A 21,085-nucleotide genomic window follows, 5' to 3' on the forward strand; every position below is an offset into this window, starting at 1 on the left:
CCTTCACTTTAAAAAGAAAACCTCATAGTTTGATGAAGAGACGATTGCGTTTATGATTTTAAGCATCTGTTATATCTTTAGGTCTCTGTTAAATAAATGGGATTTAAAGTAAGGTTAATGTAGTAAAAAGAGCACTGAACTTCAGAGTCTGAAAACTAGAATGGATACTGAAAATAGGCCCTGCAAACTCACTTAGTGTTGTGTAACGTGAATAAGGCACATGACTTCTCTAGGTTTTGGTTTCCCTATCAGCTAAATAAAGAGGAAAGAAGAGTTACTCTAATGATAGACTAATTACTGTGAAAACACTTTATATAGAAAACTTTACGTAAATATAAAGCATTTCTATTCTGTTACATAATACTAAATTTTAATAGAGGAGTGACATGATCATATTTGTGTTTTCAAAATGAATGGCAGCAGAATGGAGGATGAATTGAAAGCGTACAAATTTAAAGCAGAGTTACAGGTTTGGCAGCTATTACAGTACTCTATGCCACTTAAAAATGATGGGGATGGGGAGGTACAGAACTAAGGTACTTTTCAGAGAATGAAGAAGAGAGGGGCAGACTTGGTTACTAGATGTTCAGGGGTGAGGGAGAAATATAGGACAATCTGACTCTGGCTTGGGAAATAATTGAGCAATTTTTTAAAAGAATATTGGAGAAGGAGTACATATGAGGGTGTGAAAATGCTTGATGACTTGAGGTTGAAATGTCTGAAAAATCTAAGTTGTGGATGAGTAGGAATTGGAAATATGATTCAAAAACTTAACTGGCCTTAGGATGCAGATTTTGGAATCATTGGTATGAGTTACAGTATCACTGGGAGTGTAACAATGAGAAAAGAGGAAACTAGAGAGCAGCTCTGTGGAATACTAACATTTAAGCAGAGAAAGAGAATGTTGTTATGTAAGTAAGTATAAGTAGTAAGTTTTCCAGCCCTTCAAAAAAGTAGAGTCAGAGGTTAACTTTTTAAAAACATTGATAAGGTACATAAAATTATGAATCCTTTCCATTTGTTAGGGATGGCTGTTGTGTGACTTTGTCGGAACCTCTCTGAGGGCCCATTGGGGTAGGAAGATCTGTTGTACTAGGTTGAAGAGTAAGTGAGGGTTGAGAAAGGAGAAGCTTAGCTGCAAGGACAAGTCGGAAAAATGGGAGAAGATAGAGGGGAAAATGATTATGTGAGTTGGGTGGTAATATGGGGGGGAAACGGGAAAAGATTGGCCTTTCTTATAAAAGAGAAAAGGTGTGCCGGGAGAAACAAGAAGGTAGTGGCTGTTAATGAGGGAAGTCTCCAAGGAGGCAGTAGGAAATTAGAGCCAAAAAAATGGGAACAAAAACTATTAGCCTTGGATTTAAGGAGGGTTATATCTTCCACTGATATATAAGGGAATGAGGTATGATAAAGTGAGGAGCTAGAGAGTTAGAAAATTGGGACTTGTAACTTCCTTGAAAAGTAAGCAGCAAGGCTGTCTCTTCAACCGTTTAAAGGGTTAGAGACTTAATGAGACTACCAAAGGTTTGAAATACTTATTGGAAATAGAAAATGCTAATCTGCAAACCTACTGGAGGATTGCCGGTCATCTCTCAAGGACTTAAGAGACTGATCAAAGACCATAGATCTTTAACCTCCATGAAATTTCCGTTAGTAATTTTTGAACCCAAATAATGATAAAAATATTTTCCATATTTTGGAAAAGTGATTTCATTTCCTAGTGTTTGAGAATCATGTGTAGTGACCAAGTGGAGGCATTGTCATAAAATCTCTTGTGATCCACTAAAACAGAAGGGAATGGTAGTGATTAAGCTATAGCCACAGGTCTCAATGAAAAGTCAAATGATCTTGAGTATATTTTGTACTTCAGAGCTTTTTATATGGGAACACTGTCTGATGGCTCAGCATTATTTGGAAATATTTCTCCTTTAGTTTCATCTATAAGGTATAGACTCCTTTATCAAGAAAATTAAATTAGTCTGTTCATCACAAAGCAATTAATAACTACTCTGTACTTTGGGCTATCTAGATGTTTACACATTAGTATTTATTAAATTTTAAATGGTTGCAAATCTACAGTTAAATATAATATTGGGTACTAAAGCTTTATCAGCTTAAAATCAGTGTAGATGTCATATTTAAGATTTTTTGTTTGTGTTTTGGTTTTTTAGGGCTGCACCTGTGGCATATGGAAGTTCCCAGGCTAGGGGTCTAATGGGAGCTATAGCTGCTGGCCTACGCCACAGACACAGCAACACAGATCTGAGCCATGTCTTTGACCTACACCACAGCTCATGGCAGTGCCGGACCCTTAACCCACTGAGCAAGGCCGAGGATCGAAACCTCAACCTCATGGTTCCTAGTCAGGTTCGTTTCTGCTGTGCCACAACGGGAATTCCATATTTAAGATTTTTGATTGCTTGGCTTATCCTCTCAGAAATCAAGGGTAATATCTGTACTTTCTATATTTCGTGTTTCTCTTTTCTAATGAAATGTCACCCAATCATTTTTACCTTTTGGCTTACTTATGAGTGCTCTAGCTACCAAAAGCAAATAATTTATTGAAATGAATAAATTACTGTATATCAGAATCATAATTTGATAAATTGGGAAACAAATCATGTTTTTCTAGAGAAAATTATTTAGAGCTTATGTGAAATTTTTTTAAAAATTTAATGCAAATTCATCTGTTGGATTTGGAAGAGATAATACAAAATATAAAGGCTAATCACAAGAGATAATAGAAAATTACTAATTTCTTTAAAAAATAAGCAGTAATAAGGAGTTCCCATAGTGGCTCAGCAGGTTATGAAATACCCAACCAGTGTTTATCCATGAGGATGTAGGTTCCATCCCTGGCCTTACTCAGTGGGTTAGGGATCTGGCATTACCTTGAGCTGTGGTGTAGGTTGCAGATGTGGCTCAGATCCTGCATTGCTGTGCCTGTGGCATAGGGTGGCAGCTACAGCTCTGATTTGATGCCTAGGAACTTCCATATGCTGCACATGCGACTATAAAAAGCAAATAAATAAATAAATAAAATAAAAAAGTAATAAAATTGCATTTTATACATTTTTTGTATAAATTTTATGTACTTTTATGCTTAAAATTTCTTTTGCTCACTCTATCAGCTTTGCATACATTTTTCATAGTCTGTACATTTGACTCATTTTGTGTATGTATATGAAGAAGTATGTATAAGCTAATCTGTGTTAAATAGAAAATATATTAGTCATACTAAATAAAACAAAAGAATACAAAGAAAAATACAACAAAACACCTCTGTACACCTCTCTTAGTTTAAAAAAAGAAAACATTACAGACACAGTTGAATCTTTTTGTATGTATTTCCCTAGTCCCAATCCCTCCTCTCCTTTGCCAGAGGGATCACCATCCTGAAATTAATTTTTATTATTCTCTTTAGTTATACTTTTAATATATATGCATGGATCTAAAATAATGTTATTTGTGGCATATTTAAACTTTTCTCAGTTGCATTTTGTGTGCATATCTGTGTTATCTTAATGTATTTTTGTTAGATTTATCCTTTTGCAGCTGTTATATTTATCCTTTTGTTATATTTATCAAAATCACAGTTTTAGGATTTATCCATGTTAATACATGTAGTTGTAGTTTTTATTTCAGTTTTCATGTAATATTTCTTGGTAGGAATAATGGATATTAGGGTTTTTCTCCCATTTTCCATTTGCAGATTCCCTCCATTATACATTATTAAGTTATATTCTTTTTTTTCTTTTTTTTTTTTTTTTTTTTTGTCGTTTTGCCTTTTCGAGGGCTGCTTCCCGTGATATGGAGGTTCCCAGGCTAGGGGTCCAATCGGAGCTGTAGTCTCCAGCCTACACCAGAGCCATAGCTATGCGGGATCTGAGCTGCGTCTGCAACCTACACCACAGTTCATGGCAACAGCGGATCCCTAACCCACTAAGCAAGGCCAGGGGTCAAACCCACAACCTCATGGTTCCTAGTCGGATTCGTTAACCACTGCGCCACCACAGGAACTCCTTAAGTTATAGTCTTGTAAATATGTGCAAGAGTTTCTGTAGTGTAAAACTTAGCAGAGGCAATAATAACATGATTCTATAGGATTATGCACATCTTCATCTTTAATAGAAACTGCCAAGTTATTCTCCAAAATGAGGATTCTAGCTTACATTCCACTTGGCAGTTTACGAGTTCCAATTACTGCACATCTTCTCCACTTAATATTATTGACACTTGTGCATGTGCTTGTGTGTTCACCAATTTCATAAGAATATGATATAGTGTTAATTTGTATTTTCCACATTGCTAATGAGATTGAGCATCTTCTCACATGTATAGAGGCCATTCTGATTTTCCGTTCTGTGAATTGTTTTTTTTCTTTTTTAAAAAATTAATTTAAGGAAATTTTTTCATGTGTTCTAATCCTTTGTTCATAGGCATTATAAGTGTCTTCCCTAGTCTGTATCTTTCTTCACGTGGTGCCTTTGTGGAATAGAAGCTTTTCATCTTAACCTCACAGTTTTGTCAGTCTTTACCTTTAATATTTTTTTTTGCTTTTTGTCTTAACTCTTCCTATATTCTAAGGTAACAAGAATTTTCTTCCATATCTTTTTGAAAAAATATACTTTTGCTTTCACATTTATGCTTTTAATCCAACTACAATTTATTTTTGTACAGTTTCTGCTATAACACAGCATGTGTTCCTAAAAATCACTGTGCTATATGCAAAATCATGCAATAAAAAGCACCAGACATAAGGGAAAAATAGGGTTGGGCACAGTGCTTTAAGAATTTTGTCAGTGACATTTAAAAAAAAACCATTTAAAAATGGTAGCATGGTTTTATACATGTTAAATGGTTAAGAAATATGTGGATACCCCAGTACATATGATGCTTTTATTTTGAAAAAGGTGAGGTTTGCTTGTGAGAGTGGCATTCAAATGGGTTTCTGCTTGTGAGTTATTGTGAGGTGGTGGAAGGAAGGTTATCTGAAATTTGCCAGGAAGTTGTAACAGCAGATATGGGGAGTGTGACTCATAACACACATGGTGAATGTAGGTAGATGTTCCAAATGTATGTTTTGTGCATACCTGTGCACTAGGTGGGTAGTTTTCCACATTTATCTAGTGTTTGCTTCAGAGTTAGGACTAGGGTGAGACAAGCAAGGCACCAAGAGTGTCAAATTTAAGGAAATACTCCCTGTTAGGGTCCCTAGACATCTCACTTGCCTCACCCTAGTCCTCATCCTGCTTATAGATGACGTAGTGCTTAAGCACACACTGAATTTGTGTTCCTGTTCCCTTATATAGCAGTCATGTTTTACACATTCAAGTAAGACGTTTTAGAGTGGAACTGACTGCATATGTGAGGTAGAGCTCTAGTTTTTTCTCATGTACATAGCCAGATCTTTCTCTGCTGATCTGTAATAATGCTTTCAGCGTGTAACATAGTTCCACATATACTTGATCCTGGTTCTTATTTCTTTGTGTTCTTTTCATGAGTCTTTTTGCTTTCTATGCTGATATCATTTTCTTACTTACAGGTCTATCATTAACTTTTTTTTTTTTTTTTTGCTTTTTAGGCCGCACTCGCGGCATACGGAAGGTTCTCAGGCTAGAGGGTCTCATCAGAGCTACAACCGCCGGCCTATACCACAGCCATAGCAACGGCCAGATCCAAGCCGAGTATGCGACCTATACTACAGCTCAAAGCAATGCCAGATTCTGCAACCCACTGAGCGAGGCCAGGGATTGAACCCGTAACCTCATGGTTCCTAGTCGGATTCGTTTCCCCTGCGCCACGATGGGAACTCCTATCACCAACTTTGTAACCTCAGACAAGTTAATTATAATAGTGCCTACTTCATTGGGTAGTTAAAGGAGTAAATTAGTCAATATATTAAAATGCTGAGAAGTATGTGCCTGTCCCAGGAGTAAGGCTCAAATATTAGTTATTTTGTTATTATTAAAAGTAATTTCTGGGAGTTCCCGTCGTGGCGCAGTGGTTAACGAATCCGACTAGGAACCATGAGGTTGCGGGTTCGATCCCTGCCCTTGCTCAGTGGGTTAACGATCCGGCGTTGCCGTGAGCTGTGGTGTAGGTTGCAGACGCGGCTCGGATCCCGCGTTGCTGTGGCTCTGGCGTAGGCCGGTGGCTACAGCTCCGATTCAACCCCTAGCCTGGGAACCTCCATATGCCGCGGGAGCGGCCCAAGAAATAGCAACAACAACAACAACAAAAAGACAAAAGACAAAAAAAAAAAAAAAAAAAGTAATTTCTGTAACTTAATAAAGAGTCTTAGTACCTAGTAGACTGAGATTGCCTTCTTGTTTTTCCTTTTCCAAACTAAGAGAAAATACAGAAGAGCTTGCGGAAGGATTCCCTGAGAAAACGTTTAGACTAGATGAAAGACGATAGGAGTTAACCAGGTGTTGAGAGCAATAGGAGAATACTGAGGGAGAAGGAACCACTGGGCAGGAAGTAGTGTGTCCAGGAACAAGATCTCAACATGCAGCTGGGATCTGGCGTGGCCATGGCTGTGGCGTAGGCCAGCAGCTGTACCTCCGATTCAGCCCCTATCCTGGGAACCTCCATATGCCAAGGGTGCAGCCCTAAAATGACAAAATAAATAAATAAATAAAAATACTAATTGTTTTTAAGTAGTAGATATTTTATGTAACAATAGAAATAATACTTTGCACAGGTAAAATATTTTCCTTTTAAGACTGTGACAGTGCCATTATTCTCAGTAATCCTTTGAGGTAGGCATGTGCTTTGATATAAAATGAAATGTAAAAAATAGTTTTTCTGCTCTTTCTCTAGTTCCAGCTACTTTCCCTTACTGATTTTTTTTTTCTTTTTTAGGTATCTAGTAGATAGTCGCTGGTTCAAACAGTGGAAAAAATATGTTGGCTTTGACAGTTGGGACAAATACCAGATGGGAGATCAAAATGTCTATCCTGGACCCATTGATAACTCTGGACTTCTTAAAGGTAATATTTGCTTCTTTCAGTCAGGTCGTAAATGAGTTCGTTTCACTATGTTAAGTGTCAATATATGTAATATGGAAAATGTTAATGTGAATAAATTGATAGATTAGAAATGTCTGTATGATCATCCCTTAGTGTCCATGGGGGATTGGTTCCAGACTCCCCCTTCCCAGATAGCAAAATCTACAGATGCTCAAATCTCTTCTATAAAATGGCATAATAGTAGTTCCCACTGTGGCTTAGTGGGTTAAGAACCTGATCAGTGTCCATGAGGATGCTGGTTCAATCCCTGAACTTGCTCAGTGGATTAAAATCCAGCATTACCACAAACTGTGATATAGGTAGCAGATGCAATTCAGATCTGGTGTGGCTGTGGCTGTGACATAAGCTGACAGCTGCAGCTCTGATTCAGCCCCTAGCCTGGGAGCTTCCTTGTGCTGTGGGTGCTGCCCTGAAAAGACAAAAGACAAACAAAGAAACAAACAGTGAACTGTAACGTGCCTTCACTGATCAAGCTCTCTTTAATTGTTTTTCCAAAAACTTGCATATCCTCCAAGCTTCATATAGCATAAACAATAAGATGTTTGCCACAGCAACGCCAGATCTGAGATGCTTCTGCTACCTACACCACAGCTCACGGCAATGCTGGATGCTTAACCCACTGAGCAAGGCGAGGGATCGAACCTGCGTCCTCATGGATGCTAGTCAGATTCGTTAACCACTGAGCCATGAAGGGAACTCCTACCGCTAATTATTTATTAAGCAGGTTTAATAGAGTTAACTGATGAATACCTTCGCTTTCATTCATATGGTGAATGCCAAGAATAATGTGTTCACAGCAGCCGGAGTGGAAAACCTCATAAATCATGGGGTAAACTGTAGAGGATGGGTTTGCCTCTGCAGAAGGACATAATTAATCCTCTTGTCCTTCTAAATTGAAAGCGTCAAACTATTTCTAAGTAACTTAACTGCATCTCAGGACAAAACACAAGAGTATTTATAGGAATACAAAAATATCCAGCCTCCAACAAGATAAAATTTAATAATGTCTTGGTTCCATTCAAATTTTATCTGGAATGCCAAGAATCAGAAAAACATGCTTAATGAGAAATAGCACTGTGTTTTGGGTTTTTTTTAATATAAGTGGAAAAGAACAAATGAAACAAATACAAAATGAATAGCAAGATGGTAGATTTAAACCCAACTCTATCGATAATCATATTTAATGTAAATACCCCAATTTGAGGTTTAGACTGTTAGAAATGGTTAAAAGTCCCAACTGTATACTGTCTACTAGAAATCCACCAAATATAAATACAAATAGATTAAGAGATTTAAAAATTCCAAGACTGACCTCTAATGACCCTCACTCTTACATAATCATCTCCCTTTGTGGATAGGATAAGATATTCCTATGATTATTTATGTGAAATAACAAAAGGGAGATTATCCCAGTGTGCTTAATCTAATCATATATGCCTTTTAAAAGCACAGTTTTCTTTGGCTGGCAGCTGTAGAAGTCAGGATTCAAAGCAAGAGAAGGACTCTTTGCTGGTTTGGAAACGGAGGGGATCAAGTAAGAAGAAAGACAGGCATCCTCCAGGAGCAAAGAGGCGTTAGGGCCCACAGCCAACAAGGAAACAGGGACCTCATACCTGTAACGATGAAGAACTAAATTCTGTCAGCCACCTGAATGAGCTTGAAAGTAGATTCTTTCCCAGAGCCTTCAGATGGGAAACAGCTTGTCTGACATCTTGGTTTCTTCCTTGTAAAACCCTAAGTGGAAAACCCAGTTGAGCCCACCATAACTTCTGACCACTATGGTTATTTGTTATGTTGCAATAGAAGACTAATACATATACTAACACTAATCAAAGGGAAGCTGGACTGGCCCTGTTAATATCAGACATTAGGTTTTAGAACAGAAACATTGCTAGTAATAAAAGTTCATTTCATAGTCATAAATAGGCTAGGACAATTTCTTAAGAGAACATTAATTCTAGATATATGCCCACTTAACGGCATAACTTGAAAGTAAAAACTGATAGAACTGCAAAGAGAAATAGAGAAATATCCATATTTTTATAAAGGATATTTCAATACTCTTTTCTCTATAAATGATAGAAAGTGTATAGACAGAGAAGTAGTGATGAAATAAATCAACCTAACTGATCTAATTCACATTTATAGAACACTCCGCTAAACAACAGCAGAATGAGTTCTTTTCAAGTGTGACACATGAAGCATTTAGATTAATTATATTCAGGGCCATAAAACTTGTCTCAATAAAGTTATAAAGATTTAAATCATATGAAATATGTTTTCTTACTAGAGTGGAATAAAGTAGAAGTTAATAACAGAAGGATATGTGGAATACTTTCAGTTATCTGGAAACTTACTTCTGCATAACCCCATGGGTCAAAAATTACTCAAAGGGGAAATTAGCAAGTATTTTTAGCTAAGTGAAAGTGAAAATGAAACATCAAAATTGTAGAAGGCAGCTAAATAGTATGAACATCTATAAAGAAAAGAAAGGTCTCAAATCAGTGACCTTGGTTTCTGACTTAAGAAGCCAAAAATAAGAACAAATTAAATCTAAATCAAGCAGATGAAAGGCAATGCTAATAAGCTCATAATAGGAGTTCCCGTTGTGGTTCAACAGTAACAAACCAGACTGGTATCCATGAGAATGCAAGTTGGACCCCCGGCCTTGCTCATTGAGTTAAAGATATGGTGTTGCCGGATGTGGTGTAGGTTACAGACATGGCTTGGATCCTACATTGCTGTGGCTGTGGCATAGGCCAGCAGCTGTGGCTCAGATTCATCCCCTAGCCTGGGAACTTCCATATGCTGCAGGTGTGACCCTAAAAAGCAAAAAAAGAAAAAATTCATAACAAATTAAATAAAAAGAAAACAAAAATAGAGAAAATCAATAAACAAAAAACTGGTTCTTTGTGAAAATAATAAAATTTATAAATGTCTAGTTTGAACACAAGAAAAAGGGGAAAGACCTAATTATCAATATCAAGAATAAGAGACAACATCACTACAGACTTGATAGATACTAAAAAAATAAATAAATAAAGGAATGCTATGAACTTTATGCTGTTAAACAAATTAGATGAAAAAGACAAGTTCCTTGAAAGATAAAAACTGCCAAAGCTCATTCCAAAATAATAGATTCACTGAATAGCCCTATATCAATTAAAGAAATTATAGTGTAAAGAAAATATCAGACTAGTGCCACTATCAATATAGTGCCACTAGTGAATTCTGCCGCACATTTTAGGGAAAATAATATCAGTTTTACAAAATCTCTTAAAAAATTGGGAGAAAATACATCCCAGCTCATCCTTTAAAACTACCATTACCTTGATACCAAAATCTGACAGAAACATTTCAAGAAAAGAGAACTGTAGAGCAATAGCCCTCATGAACATAGATGTGTCAGTTATTAACAAAATTTTAGTAAATCAAGTCCAACAATAAAAAAATGTACATTGAAATAAATGTTAAAAAGATTACATATGATGTAAGATAAAATAGTAAAACACGAGGAAACTTCTTCAACCTCATAAAGGGCACCTATGAAAAACCTACAGATGACATACTCAGTGGTGAAAGGCTGAGTGTTCTCCCTCTAAAATCAGGAAAAAGACAAGGATGTCCACTCTCAGCTCTTCAAGCTAATATTGATTGTACTGGAGGTTCTAGGCAGTGTAATAAAGCAAGAAGAAGAGATAAACGGTGTACAGATTGTATAAGAAGAAGTAACAACTCTGCCTTTATTCGCATATACTTATGTCTATATAGAAAATTTGATGGAGGAGTTGCCATTGTAGTGCAGCAGAAATGAATCTGACTGGTATCCATGAGGATGTAGGTTCAATCCCTTACCTCCCTCAGTGGGTAAAGAAACCGGTGTTGTTGTGAACTGTGGTGTAGGTTGCAGACATGCCTCAGATCCTACGTTGCTGTGGCTGTGGTATAGGCCTAGCAGCTGCAGCTCCGATTCAGCCCCTAGCCTGGGAACTTCCGTATGCCATGAGTCAGCCCTAAAAAGCAAAAAAAAAAGAAAAAAAAGAAAATTTGATTGAATCCAGAAAAAGATGACTTCTAGAACTAATAATTGAGTTTAACCCACAGGATACAACATTATTCAAAAGCCAATTGAGTTTTTATACACTAAAAATGAACTAACAAATTGAAATTTTAAAAATGCTTTTTGTAATAGCATCACAAAATATAGATAAATCTGACAAAATATGTGTAAGACATGTACACTAAAAGCTACAAGACATTGCTGAGATAAATTAAAACCTAAATAGAGAAATTATGTTAGTGGATCAGAAAACTCAATGTTGTTAAATTTCCCCATTCAATCTACAGATTCAGCATAATTTGAAATCACATTGCTAGTAGGCTTTTTAAAAAATGAGATAGAATTTACATACCACAAAATTCATCCTTTTAAATTCTGCAGTTCACTGTTTCTTGGTATATTCACAAAGTTGTACAACCATCACCACCATGTAATTCTACAAAATTTTAATCACCGCAGAAAGAAACTTCGTATCTATTAGCAGTAGTTCTCCATCCCACTTTAAGACCCTAGCCCTAGGCAATCACTAATCTACTTTCTGTCTATGGATTTGCCTATTATGGACATTTCATTAAAATGGAGTCATACAATATGTGGCCTTTATATTGACTTCTTTCACTTGGCACAAAGCTTCCAAGTGTCATTCATATAGCATGAATTAGTACTTTATTTCTTTTCATGGGTGAATAATTTTTCCATTGTATGGAAATATATACCTCATTTAATTTATCCATTCATCAATTGATGGTCATTTGGGTTGTTTTCACTTTCTGGCTAATGAATAATGTTTCTCTAAACATCCATGTACAAATTTTTGTGTAAATGTATATTTTCCTTTTTTTCATGGGTTCATACCTAGACATGGAATTAGAGGTCATATAGTTAAATAAGAATTAAAGCACAATTGATAAAAGACAAAATTGATGACATGTATTTCTTCATTAATAAAAGCTTATTCAAATGACAGTAATGAGAATGAAAACCACAGTGTGTGGGAAAATAATTGCAAATCACTGATAAACAGAATAAAGAATTCCGTAAAACCCAGTGGAAAGAGTAGACAAAAGGTTTGAACAGATGCCTTATCACAGAAGAGAGTGTTTTCAAAAAGCACATGCAAAGATACCCAACATCATTAATCATTAGAAAAATGAAGATTAAAACTACATCAAGGTCCCACTATACATGTATTAAAATTAAAATTTAAAAGAGAGATCCATACAAAGTGTTGACAAGGATATGGAGCAAGTAGAGCTTCATACACTGTTTGGGGGAATGAAATTGTTCTGCAATTTCTTAAAAAGCTAAATGTATATTTACCATAGGAATCAGTCATTTCACTCCTAGTCATTTACCCAAGAGAAATGAAAGCATCCATAAGCAAACTTGTACACGAGTGTGTGTAGCAGTGTTAGCTGTAGTAGAGAAATTTGGAAACAACCTAAAATTCCCATAAACAGCTGAATGGGTGAACAAATTATAAAATATCCGTATAATGAAATCCTACTCAGCAATTAAAAGAAATAAACTATTGATACTTAAAAACATGGATGGATTTCAAGATAATGATGCAGCGTAAATGAAGCCAAACAAAGCATTATCTCATAAAGTTTTATATGAGATCTAGAAAACACAAATTAGTCTTTAGTTACAAAACACAAATAAGTGGTTTGAGGGGGACAGGACAGTGGATCTGGATGGACAAGAAGGAAAGATGACAAAGAAGGGCTACAAAGGGAGTTATGAATCTGACTAGTATCCACGAGGACTTAGGTTCCATCCCTGGCCTCGCTCTGTCAGTTAAGGATCCAGTATTGCCATGAGTTGTGGTATAGGTCGCAGGCATGGCTCAGATCCTGTGTTGCTGTGGCTGTGGTGTAGGCCAGTGGCTACAGCTCCAATTCGACTCCTACCCTGGAACCTCCATATGCTGCAGGTGCAGCCCTAAGAAGACAAAAATGGGGGGCGACCACAAGGCAATCTTTGGGACAACTGCATATGTTTATCATTTTAGTAGTGATGATAGTTTCACATTTCATTTGATGTCCAACCTTCCCAAATTTATACTTTAAATCTATACAATTTATTGTATCTAAATTTTATATCAATAAATAGAGAGGTAAGAAAAATCAGCTATTCTGTGTTTAAGGGTCTTCTCCTTAAAAAAATGAATTGATCATTTTATTTTTTCCACTGGATATAAATTGCAATTTGGATTCTGGTACATAATAAAATCATTTACTCACACTCTTGAATTATTGTGGAGAATAGCATAGCAGTCTTAATTTTTAAGTTTTTTTTTCTTTTCCTAAATTTACTTGGGGTAGCCTGTTATGGAAAGGGAATGGTTGTTAGCTTAAACAGATACGTATTTGAATCTAGTTCTACAATTTTCTGTTTGTATACTTGGGCAAATTAATCAATACTGGAATCTATTTACTAATTTAAAATGGAGATATCTGTTGTTTAGTATTACTTTGAAAATCAACTGAGATAAAAGGGTTTTCCATAATAACACCTTTCATAGTTTTTTTTTTTTCTTTTTAGGGCCACACCCACAGCATATGGAGGTTCTCAGGCTAGGGGTCATGTTGGAGCTGTAGCTGCTGGCCTACGCCACAGCCACAGCAACACAGGATCTGAGCCGGGTCTATGACCTACACCACAGTTCATGGCAATGCCGGATCCTTAACCCACTGAGTGAGGCCAGGGACCGAACCTGTGTCCTCATGGATGCTAGTCAGATTCATTATCCATTGAGCCATGACAGGAATGCCACTTTTCATAGTTTTTTTTTAAAAAAATTATTATAGTTGATTTATAATGTTCTGTCAATTTCTGCTATACAGCAAAGTGACCCAGTTATACATATGTATATATTCTTTTTCTCATAGTATCTTATCATCATGTTCCATCACAAGTGATTGGGTATAGTTCCCTGGGCTACACAGCAGGACCTCATTTCTTATCTACTCCAAATGTAATAGTTTGCATCTGCTAACCCCAAACTACAATCCATCCCACTCCCTCCCCCTGTCCCTTGGCAACACAGGTCTGTTCTCCAGGTCCATGAGTTTGTTTCTCTTCTGTAGGTAGGTTTGTGTGTGCCATATTTTAGATTCCACATATATGTGATATCACATGGTATTTGTCTTTCTGACTTCACTTAGTATGAGACTCCCTAGTTCCATCCATATTGCTGCAAATGGCATTATTTTGTTCTTTTTAAAGGATGAGAAGTAGTATTCCGTTGTGTATATGTACCACATCTTAATCTAGTCATCTGTCGATGTACATTTAGGTTGTTTCAATGTCTTGGCTATTGTGAATAGTGATGCAGTGAACATAGGGGTGCATGTATCTTTCTGAATGCAGTTTTGTCCAAATATTTGCCCAGGAATGGGATTGCTGGGTCCTATGGTCATTCTCTAGTTTTCTGAGGTTATAGGGGTTATACCAGTTTACATTCCCACCAATAGCGTAGGAGGATTCCCTTTTCTCCATACCCTCTCCAGCACTTGTTATTTGTTGACTCCCTGACTGGTGTGAGGTGGTACCTCATTGTAGTTTTGATTTTCACTTCTCTAACAGTTCATGATTTTTTTTTTTCCGTTGAGTTGTATTAGTTGTTTGTATATTTTGGAGATTAAGCCCTTGTCAGTTACATCATTAGCAGTTATTTTCTTCCATTCTGTAAGTTGTCTTTTTTTTTTTAATGATTTCCTTTGCTGTGCAAAAGCTTGTAAGTTTGATTAGGTCCCATTTGTTTATTTTTGTTTTTATTTCTATTGCCTTGGGAGACTGACCTAGGAAAACATTTGTGTGGTTGATGTTAGAGAATGTTTTGCCTGTGTTCTCTTCTAGGAATTTTATGGAATAACACCTTTCATAGTGCCTGCAATTTTAGGTATAAATGATTTGGGGAAAGTAACTCAATTTTCATGAAGGTATATTCTAATCTAAAATAGTGAGATACCCGAAGTTCACATTGTGGCACAGCAGAAACAAATCTGACTAGGAACCATGAGGTTGTGGGTTCGATCTCTGGCCTCAATCAATGGGTTAAGGATCTGGCATTGCCGTGGGCTGTGGTGTAGGTCGCAGATGTGGTTCATATCTGGCGTTGCTATGGCTGTGGCGTAGGCCAGCAGCTACAGCTCCGATTTGACCCCTAGACTGGGAACCTCCATATGCCATGAGTATGGCCCTAAAAAGACAAATAAGAGAAAAAATAAAATAAAATAGATACCTGTCTTACAGGATTGTTTTGAAAATTGATTGAGATGACATGGTTATCTGCTGTAATATGTCTCATAGTACATGATGCATATAGGGGGTTAGAATTTCACTTTCAGAGGGTTCTGAAAATTTGTTTCAAATTGCTAGTTTTCATCAAGAATTTAAAAGATACAGCTAAGATTTTAAAAAATAAAATTGAGCTTAATATTTAATACTTTGCATCTGTCGAAGTTTCGTGTTATAGATTCAGTGTTTTCTCATTTTTGTTCTGTATGGAACATAGTTTTCTCAAAATTTAATATGATTCTGTGACCATAGATTGATCCTAGATAGAGTAAATAACTTTCTCTTAATCCCTTCAGCATTTTTCTTGCTTCCTGCTATTATATCTAATTAGGAATAGTACATTCTCCTTATTGAAATGCTATCAGGAACAGTTTTTCTCCTGATGTTTGTTAATTCAAGGCTGGCTTGGAATGAGAACATTTTTATGTTGTAAATAACTCAGCAAACTATTTCTGTTTCTTTTTCTGCATTTTGGCAATTCAAGGACCAGATAATAATAAGTGAGCTTCATGACTATCATGAAGTCAAGGTGTTGCTTCTAGACTACTTTGTACACTACATTTTCAGTTTAATTGGAATTTTGAAAATGGGTCATAAAATTAGAACCATGTCTGAACAACCTCTACTTGAGATCTTAGAGGAATCTAAGGAGGAATCTAGATTGTGTGTCCTCCGGAGAAATAAGTTGATTGACAAGATGTCTTTTTGTGTTTTCCATCATAGTTCTCAGCCCAGTGCTTTGGAATCATTATAAAAGATTGTTTATTTCCTTCTGAATTTTCTTCATCAGCCATTATATTACCATGTGAGGGATCTCTGATACTTAAAATATTTGGGAAACACTCTTCATTCAGATCCTTTGGCTAACAGTTACACTTTAGTATTTTTTTTAAGCTCCCCCCAAAAAAAATAAAATAAATGCTGTTGATTGAATAATGATAGACAATGAAACTTTATAAAGCAACAGTTTATTTTGGACAGTATAGACTTACATGTGAACCTTTTCAGAGCTTTATTCAAAACCCTAAATACTATTTAAATACCTAAATTAGTATTCATGAGTTTAAGTAATTTGCAATGTATACAACCAAAGTGTTTAGGAACATGTAGTACTGTTTCTTTTTATGTATTGAGTTTATTTTTCCTTTTGCAGATGGTGATGCCCAGTCACTCAAGGAGCATCTTATTGATGAATTGGATTATATACTATTGCCAACTGAGGGCTGGAACAAACTTGTCAGCTGGTACACATTGATGGAAGGTCAGGAACCAATAGCACGAAAGGTACATGTTGAGAATTACTGAATAAAAATAATATTTTTCCTAAACAGTTCACATTTTGTTGTTAATTCAGTGACTTATGCAGCCTCATCAGTTATCTTGGAGAAAAAGACCATCAAATGTTACTGTACACCATATTATAGTAATAATAATAACACCACCTAACATAGAGGGTGTACTGTATGCTAGCCATTGGTATAAGCACATCATGTGTAAACTTTATAAAATTTCAAGTGCTGTTAATTAGTTTAATCTTCATTAAAAAATCTCTAAGGTAAGTACTGTTATCCTTATTTTATAGATGAGGAAATGATGCCAGAGGTAAAGAGGCTTAGGGTCTTTTAGAAAGTCACATGAGATTAGAAACTTAAGTAGCCTGACTCTGTTTTCTTAACTACTGTGCTGCACTTTTTTTTTTTTTGATTAGAAAATTAAAAAAAAAAAAAGAACTAAAAGTAGAAATATTTTACAACATAAAATTTGGTTAAAACTTGAAAATGCAGATATTTTTCTCATCCCTATTTTAAAGTTTTACAGTTATAGTCTAGAAACATTTAAAATGACCTGCTTTCTTTGCTTTTTGGAACTGAAATGTCATTTATAAAAGTATCAGTTTTGCCATAGTAGAATAAAATCCTAAGTGCCTAAAGTAGATCTGGCAACCTTACATAACTGTTTGGTAGTTATTTGGGTGGAGCATGATTATTTATCTGATTTTAGTTCCACATAAAGACAATTAAAAAGCCAAATTATATAACACAGGGGTATGAACATGGAGTAGGCTGAACTATTTTTGGAATTATTTGGAACTGATGCTACAAAGTTGGTGTATTAATTTGTATTTGTATATCTGTTGTTTAGGTATAGGATTGAATTTTGTTTTCTAAATAGAATGTGAATGTGCCTTTGATTTAGTCTAGTGTAGTTTAGTTTTGTTCATTAATTTCCCTTAGCTTTTTCTTGCAGCCATTTCCTAAAAGATACCTCTCTCCTAGGAATGGTAGTCATGTATATTTATAAATGTATACAAAATGGCTTATTTTATCTATAGTTGCCACAGAATTGAGTTGACCATTTGAAAGATAAACCAGCTATAAAACTGTCTAGATGAAGATTTTCATTCCTGGGATAAAGGGAAATCTGTGTCTTGAATATCTTCAAATATGTTAAACTGTATTACTTGAATCTTAACGGCATACTTAAAAAAATAAGTGTAGCATGTTATATAGTATGGTTAAACAGATCAGCTGACAATTCCATTGGCATTTCTTCTTGAAAGAGGCCTTATTGGCATTTTTTTAAATCTGTGTCTAATAAGCAAATTAAATTAAAGCAGATAAAGAATCATGAAAATTTCACACAAGGAGAAAAAAAATGTTGAGAAGTTTGTAAGGAGGTCATATATTTTTAATTAAGGTAGTTGGAATTTACTCAATATGTAAAATAATTTTCAAACAAGTGGGCTCAAAACTACCTAGAGTACTTACTAAAATGTGTCTTTCTCCAAAATTAAATCAGTAAGTGTGGAAATTTCCATTTTTTCCTATGCCTCTGCTGCCAGTGGACTCAGAGAATTCCACTCCCATGCTGGTGGAACTTACTTAAAGAATAGACTTGTCTTCTAGACAGTCTGAAGCCCAGCTTTGAATTTTGCTAATTTCTGGTTGCATTAAGGAATTTGAAATTGGTAGTACCACTAGCTGTCATGGAGAAACAAAATTAATCACCTTCCTGGGCCTCAAATCATCTCTAAAATGTCTCATTGTGTCAGGTACTCAATTTAAAACAAAAACAAAACAGGCAAATGAGGACATACAATGGAACCAAAATCCAAGAGAAACAATAGATAATAGAAAGAGGCTTGTGGGGAATCCAGATAATGGAATTATCAGACAGAAACTTTAAAAAACTGTGCATGTTAGGTTCAAAAAATTTAAAGATAGTTGAAAAGAAGTACAGAACTGTTAACCAATTCTAAAACTGAATAATACTATGAAAATTAAAAATGAAGGACTTACCATTTGGGTAAAATACTAAAGAGAAACAATTTGTAAATGACATCAGTAGAAAATATATAGCTAAAGCTTAAAGAGACTGAGTAATGGGAAATAAATAAGCAGAGGAACACATGGGATATAGTGAATAAGTTTAACATAAATTTAAATGAACTCCTGAAAGGAAAGGAAAGACATAAAAGGGTAGAAGTAATATTGGAAGTAATAGCTGAGACTTTGCAAAAAATGATGAAAGATATCATGATACAGATTCAAGAAATGCTATGTATCCCATGCTGAAAAAATACAAATAAAACAAACACAATAAAACTGTTTAAAAACAAAGATATTCCTGATAATAGCCCAAAAAAAGATACATTACCTTCAGAGTACAGGTAAGATAGAGAAATGATTTCTCAAGAGAAATGAAAGCATATCAGATATAGGTGATAAGTTTCTGAAATGTGAATTGATGCTGTAATGGAATAAGACTAGTGGGAGCCTTTGCAGGGGGCAGGTATTTTGCATTTTGATAGGAGGGATTGTGACTTATTGGGTACCAGAGGATGGACTGTGGTAGACAGCCTCAAAGGTGCTTCCAAATTATCAACCCCTCTGGTAGTCTTACTCATGTAATTTACATTGTACCACTTTGGCCTCTGTGACCAGTAAGATATGGCAGAAGTGATAGTTTATCATTTCTGACATTAGTTTATAAAAAATACTGGTACTTCTAACTTGGGAATGCTCTCTTCCTCTCTTTTGGGTCAGTCTCTCTGAGTGAAGGCTTATGAAAAAATATACATGATGAAAAACTGAAGTCTCTGCCCATAGTTGGAGAAGAAAGAGCTGAGGCATGCCAGCAACATATGAATGAGCATGGAAGCAGATTTAAAAAACGCAATTAACCACCATGACCTAGTGGACATGCATTTCACTTAGTGCAGAATACAAATTTTTCATAAGTGGAATTTTTACCAAAATTAATCATATGCTAGACCATTAAGCAAATTGTAATATATTTCTAATGATAGAAATTATTCGGTGTTTTCTGTCCCCCAGAGGAGTTTAGAAATCAGTAACGAAAAGATAACTACATGATCTCTCAGCTACTTAGAAATGGAACAGTATACTTCTAAGTAATCCTTAGGTCAGAAAGATACAAAAAGTAAAATTAGACATATTTTGAACTGAATGGTAATAACAATAGAGGAACTTTATAGCTTAAATATAAATGCTAGAAAAGAAGAAAGACTTATTTCAAGAAGAGAAGAAAGGGAAATTAAGTCTAATTAAGAAGTAATGTAAATAGATATTAATAAAAAATTACACTAAATGAACAAAATTGATTCACTGTAAAGAACATTGAAATTAGACCAGTAAAATAAAGATGAGTTCTAGCAAGACTGGATCAAGAATAAAAAGAAAATAAGCACAAATCACCCATATCAGAAATGAAAAAGGGGACATCATAGCAGAGTCTCAAGACTTTTTTAAAAGATTAATTTTGAACAATTTTATGTAATAATTTGAAATTTTAGGTGAATGGATACATTTCTAGAAAAATACAATATTGAAACAAGAAATAGAAAATCTGAATTACCCTGTCTGAAAAAAGAAATTAAATCATTAAATGAAAACCCTTTCCCAAAGAAAACTAGTTACAGAAGGTGTTAGCAGTAAATAGTCTACCAAATATCTAATAATATAGTATTAGCAAGCAAAATTCAGCCATGTGCAAAAAGGGAATTGGGAATTAAACAATGGTCAAGAAAAAGAAATAAAACATATCAATTTGGAAGAGAAGAGGTAAAATTGTCACTATATGCGAATGCCATGATACTATATGTAGCAAACCATAAGGACTCCACATAAAAACTACTAGATCTGATAACGAATTCAGCAAAGTAGCAAGATGCAAGATTAACATTCAGAAGTCACTTGCATTTCTGTGTATTAACAATGAAATATCAGAAAGGAAATGTAAAAAAAAAAAATACCTTTCAAAATCACACCCATCCTGGAGTTCCTGTTGTGGCTCAGTGGAAACGAATCTGACTAGCATCCATGAGAACACAGGTATAATCCCTGACCTCATTCAGTGATTTAAGTATCCAGCATTGCTATAAATGTTGGTGTAGGTCACAGGTGTGTCTTGAATCTGGCGTGGCTGTGGCTGTGGTATAGGCCAGCAACTATAGTTCTGATTCAACCCCTGGGAACCTCCGTATGCCGTGGGTGCAGCCCTAAAGAGCCAAAAAAAAAAAAAAAAAAAAAAAAAAAAAAATCACACCCATCCAAAAATAAAATATCTAGGAGTAAACCTGGCCAAAAGATGAAAGACTTATACACTGAGAATCATAAAACATTAATAAAGGAAATTAAAGAGGATTCAAAGAAAGGGAAAGATA

General features: G+C 35.3%; 1 protein-coding gene across 2 annotated transcripts in view; it reads left to right on the forward strand.

Moving 5' to 3' along the window:
- The window catches only part of USP15 (ubiquitin specific peptidase 15), a 116,171-nt gene that overhangs the window by 12,223 nt on the left and 82,863 nt on the right, over positions 1-21,085 (forward strand). For both annotated transcript variants that reach the window (XM_003481646.5, XM_003126341.7), the window contains exons 2-3: positions 6,868-6,995; positions 16,553-16,683. In XM_003481646.5, the coding sequence (XP_003481694.1) occupies positions 6,868-6,995; positions 16,553-16,683 (259 nt within the window). The remainder of the gene's footprint in view (positions 1-6,867; positions 6,996-16,552; positions 16,684-21,085) is intronic.

This window comes from Sus scrofa, chromosome 5, assembly GCF_054392235.1.
Source record: "Sus scrofa isolate SSC_HxYL_T2T_F1_AM1 chromosome 5, Sscrofa_HxYL_maternal_Yorkshire_Landrace_v2.0, whole genome shotgun sequence".
Lineage (NCBI taxonomy): Eukaryota > Metazoa > Chordata > Mammalia > Artiodactyla > Suidae > Sus > Sus scrofa.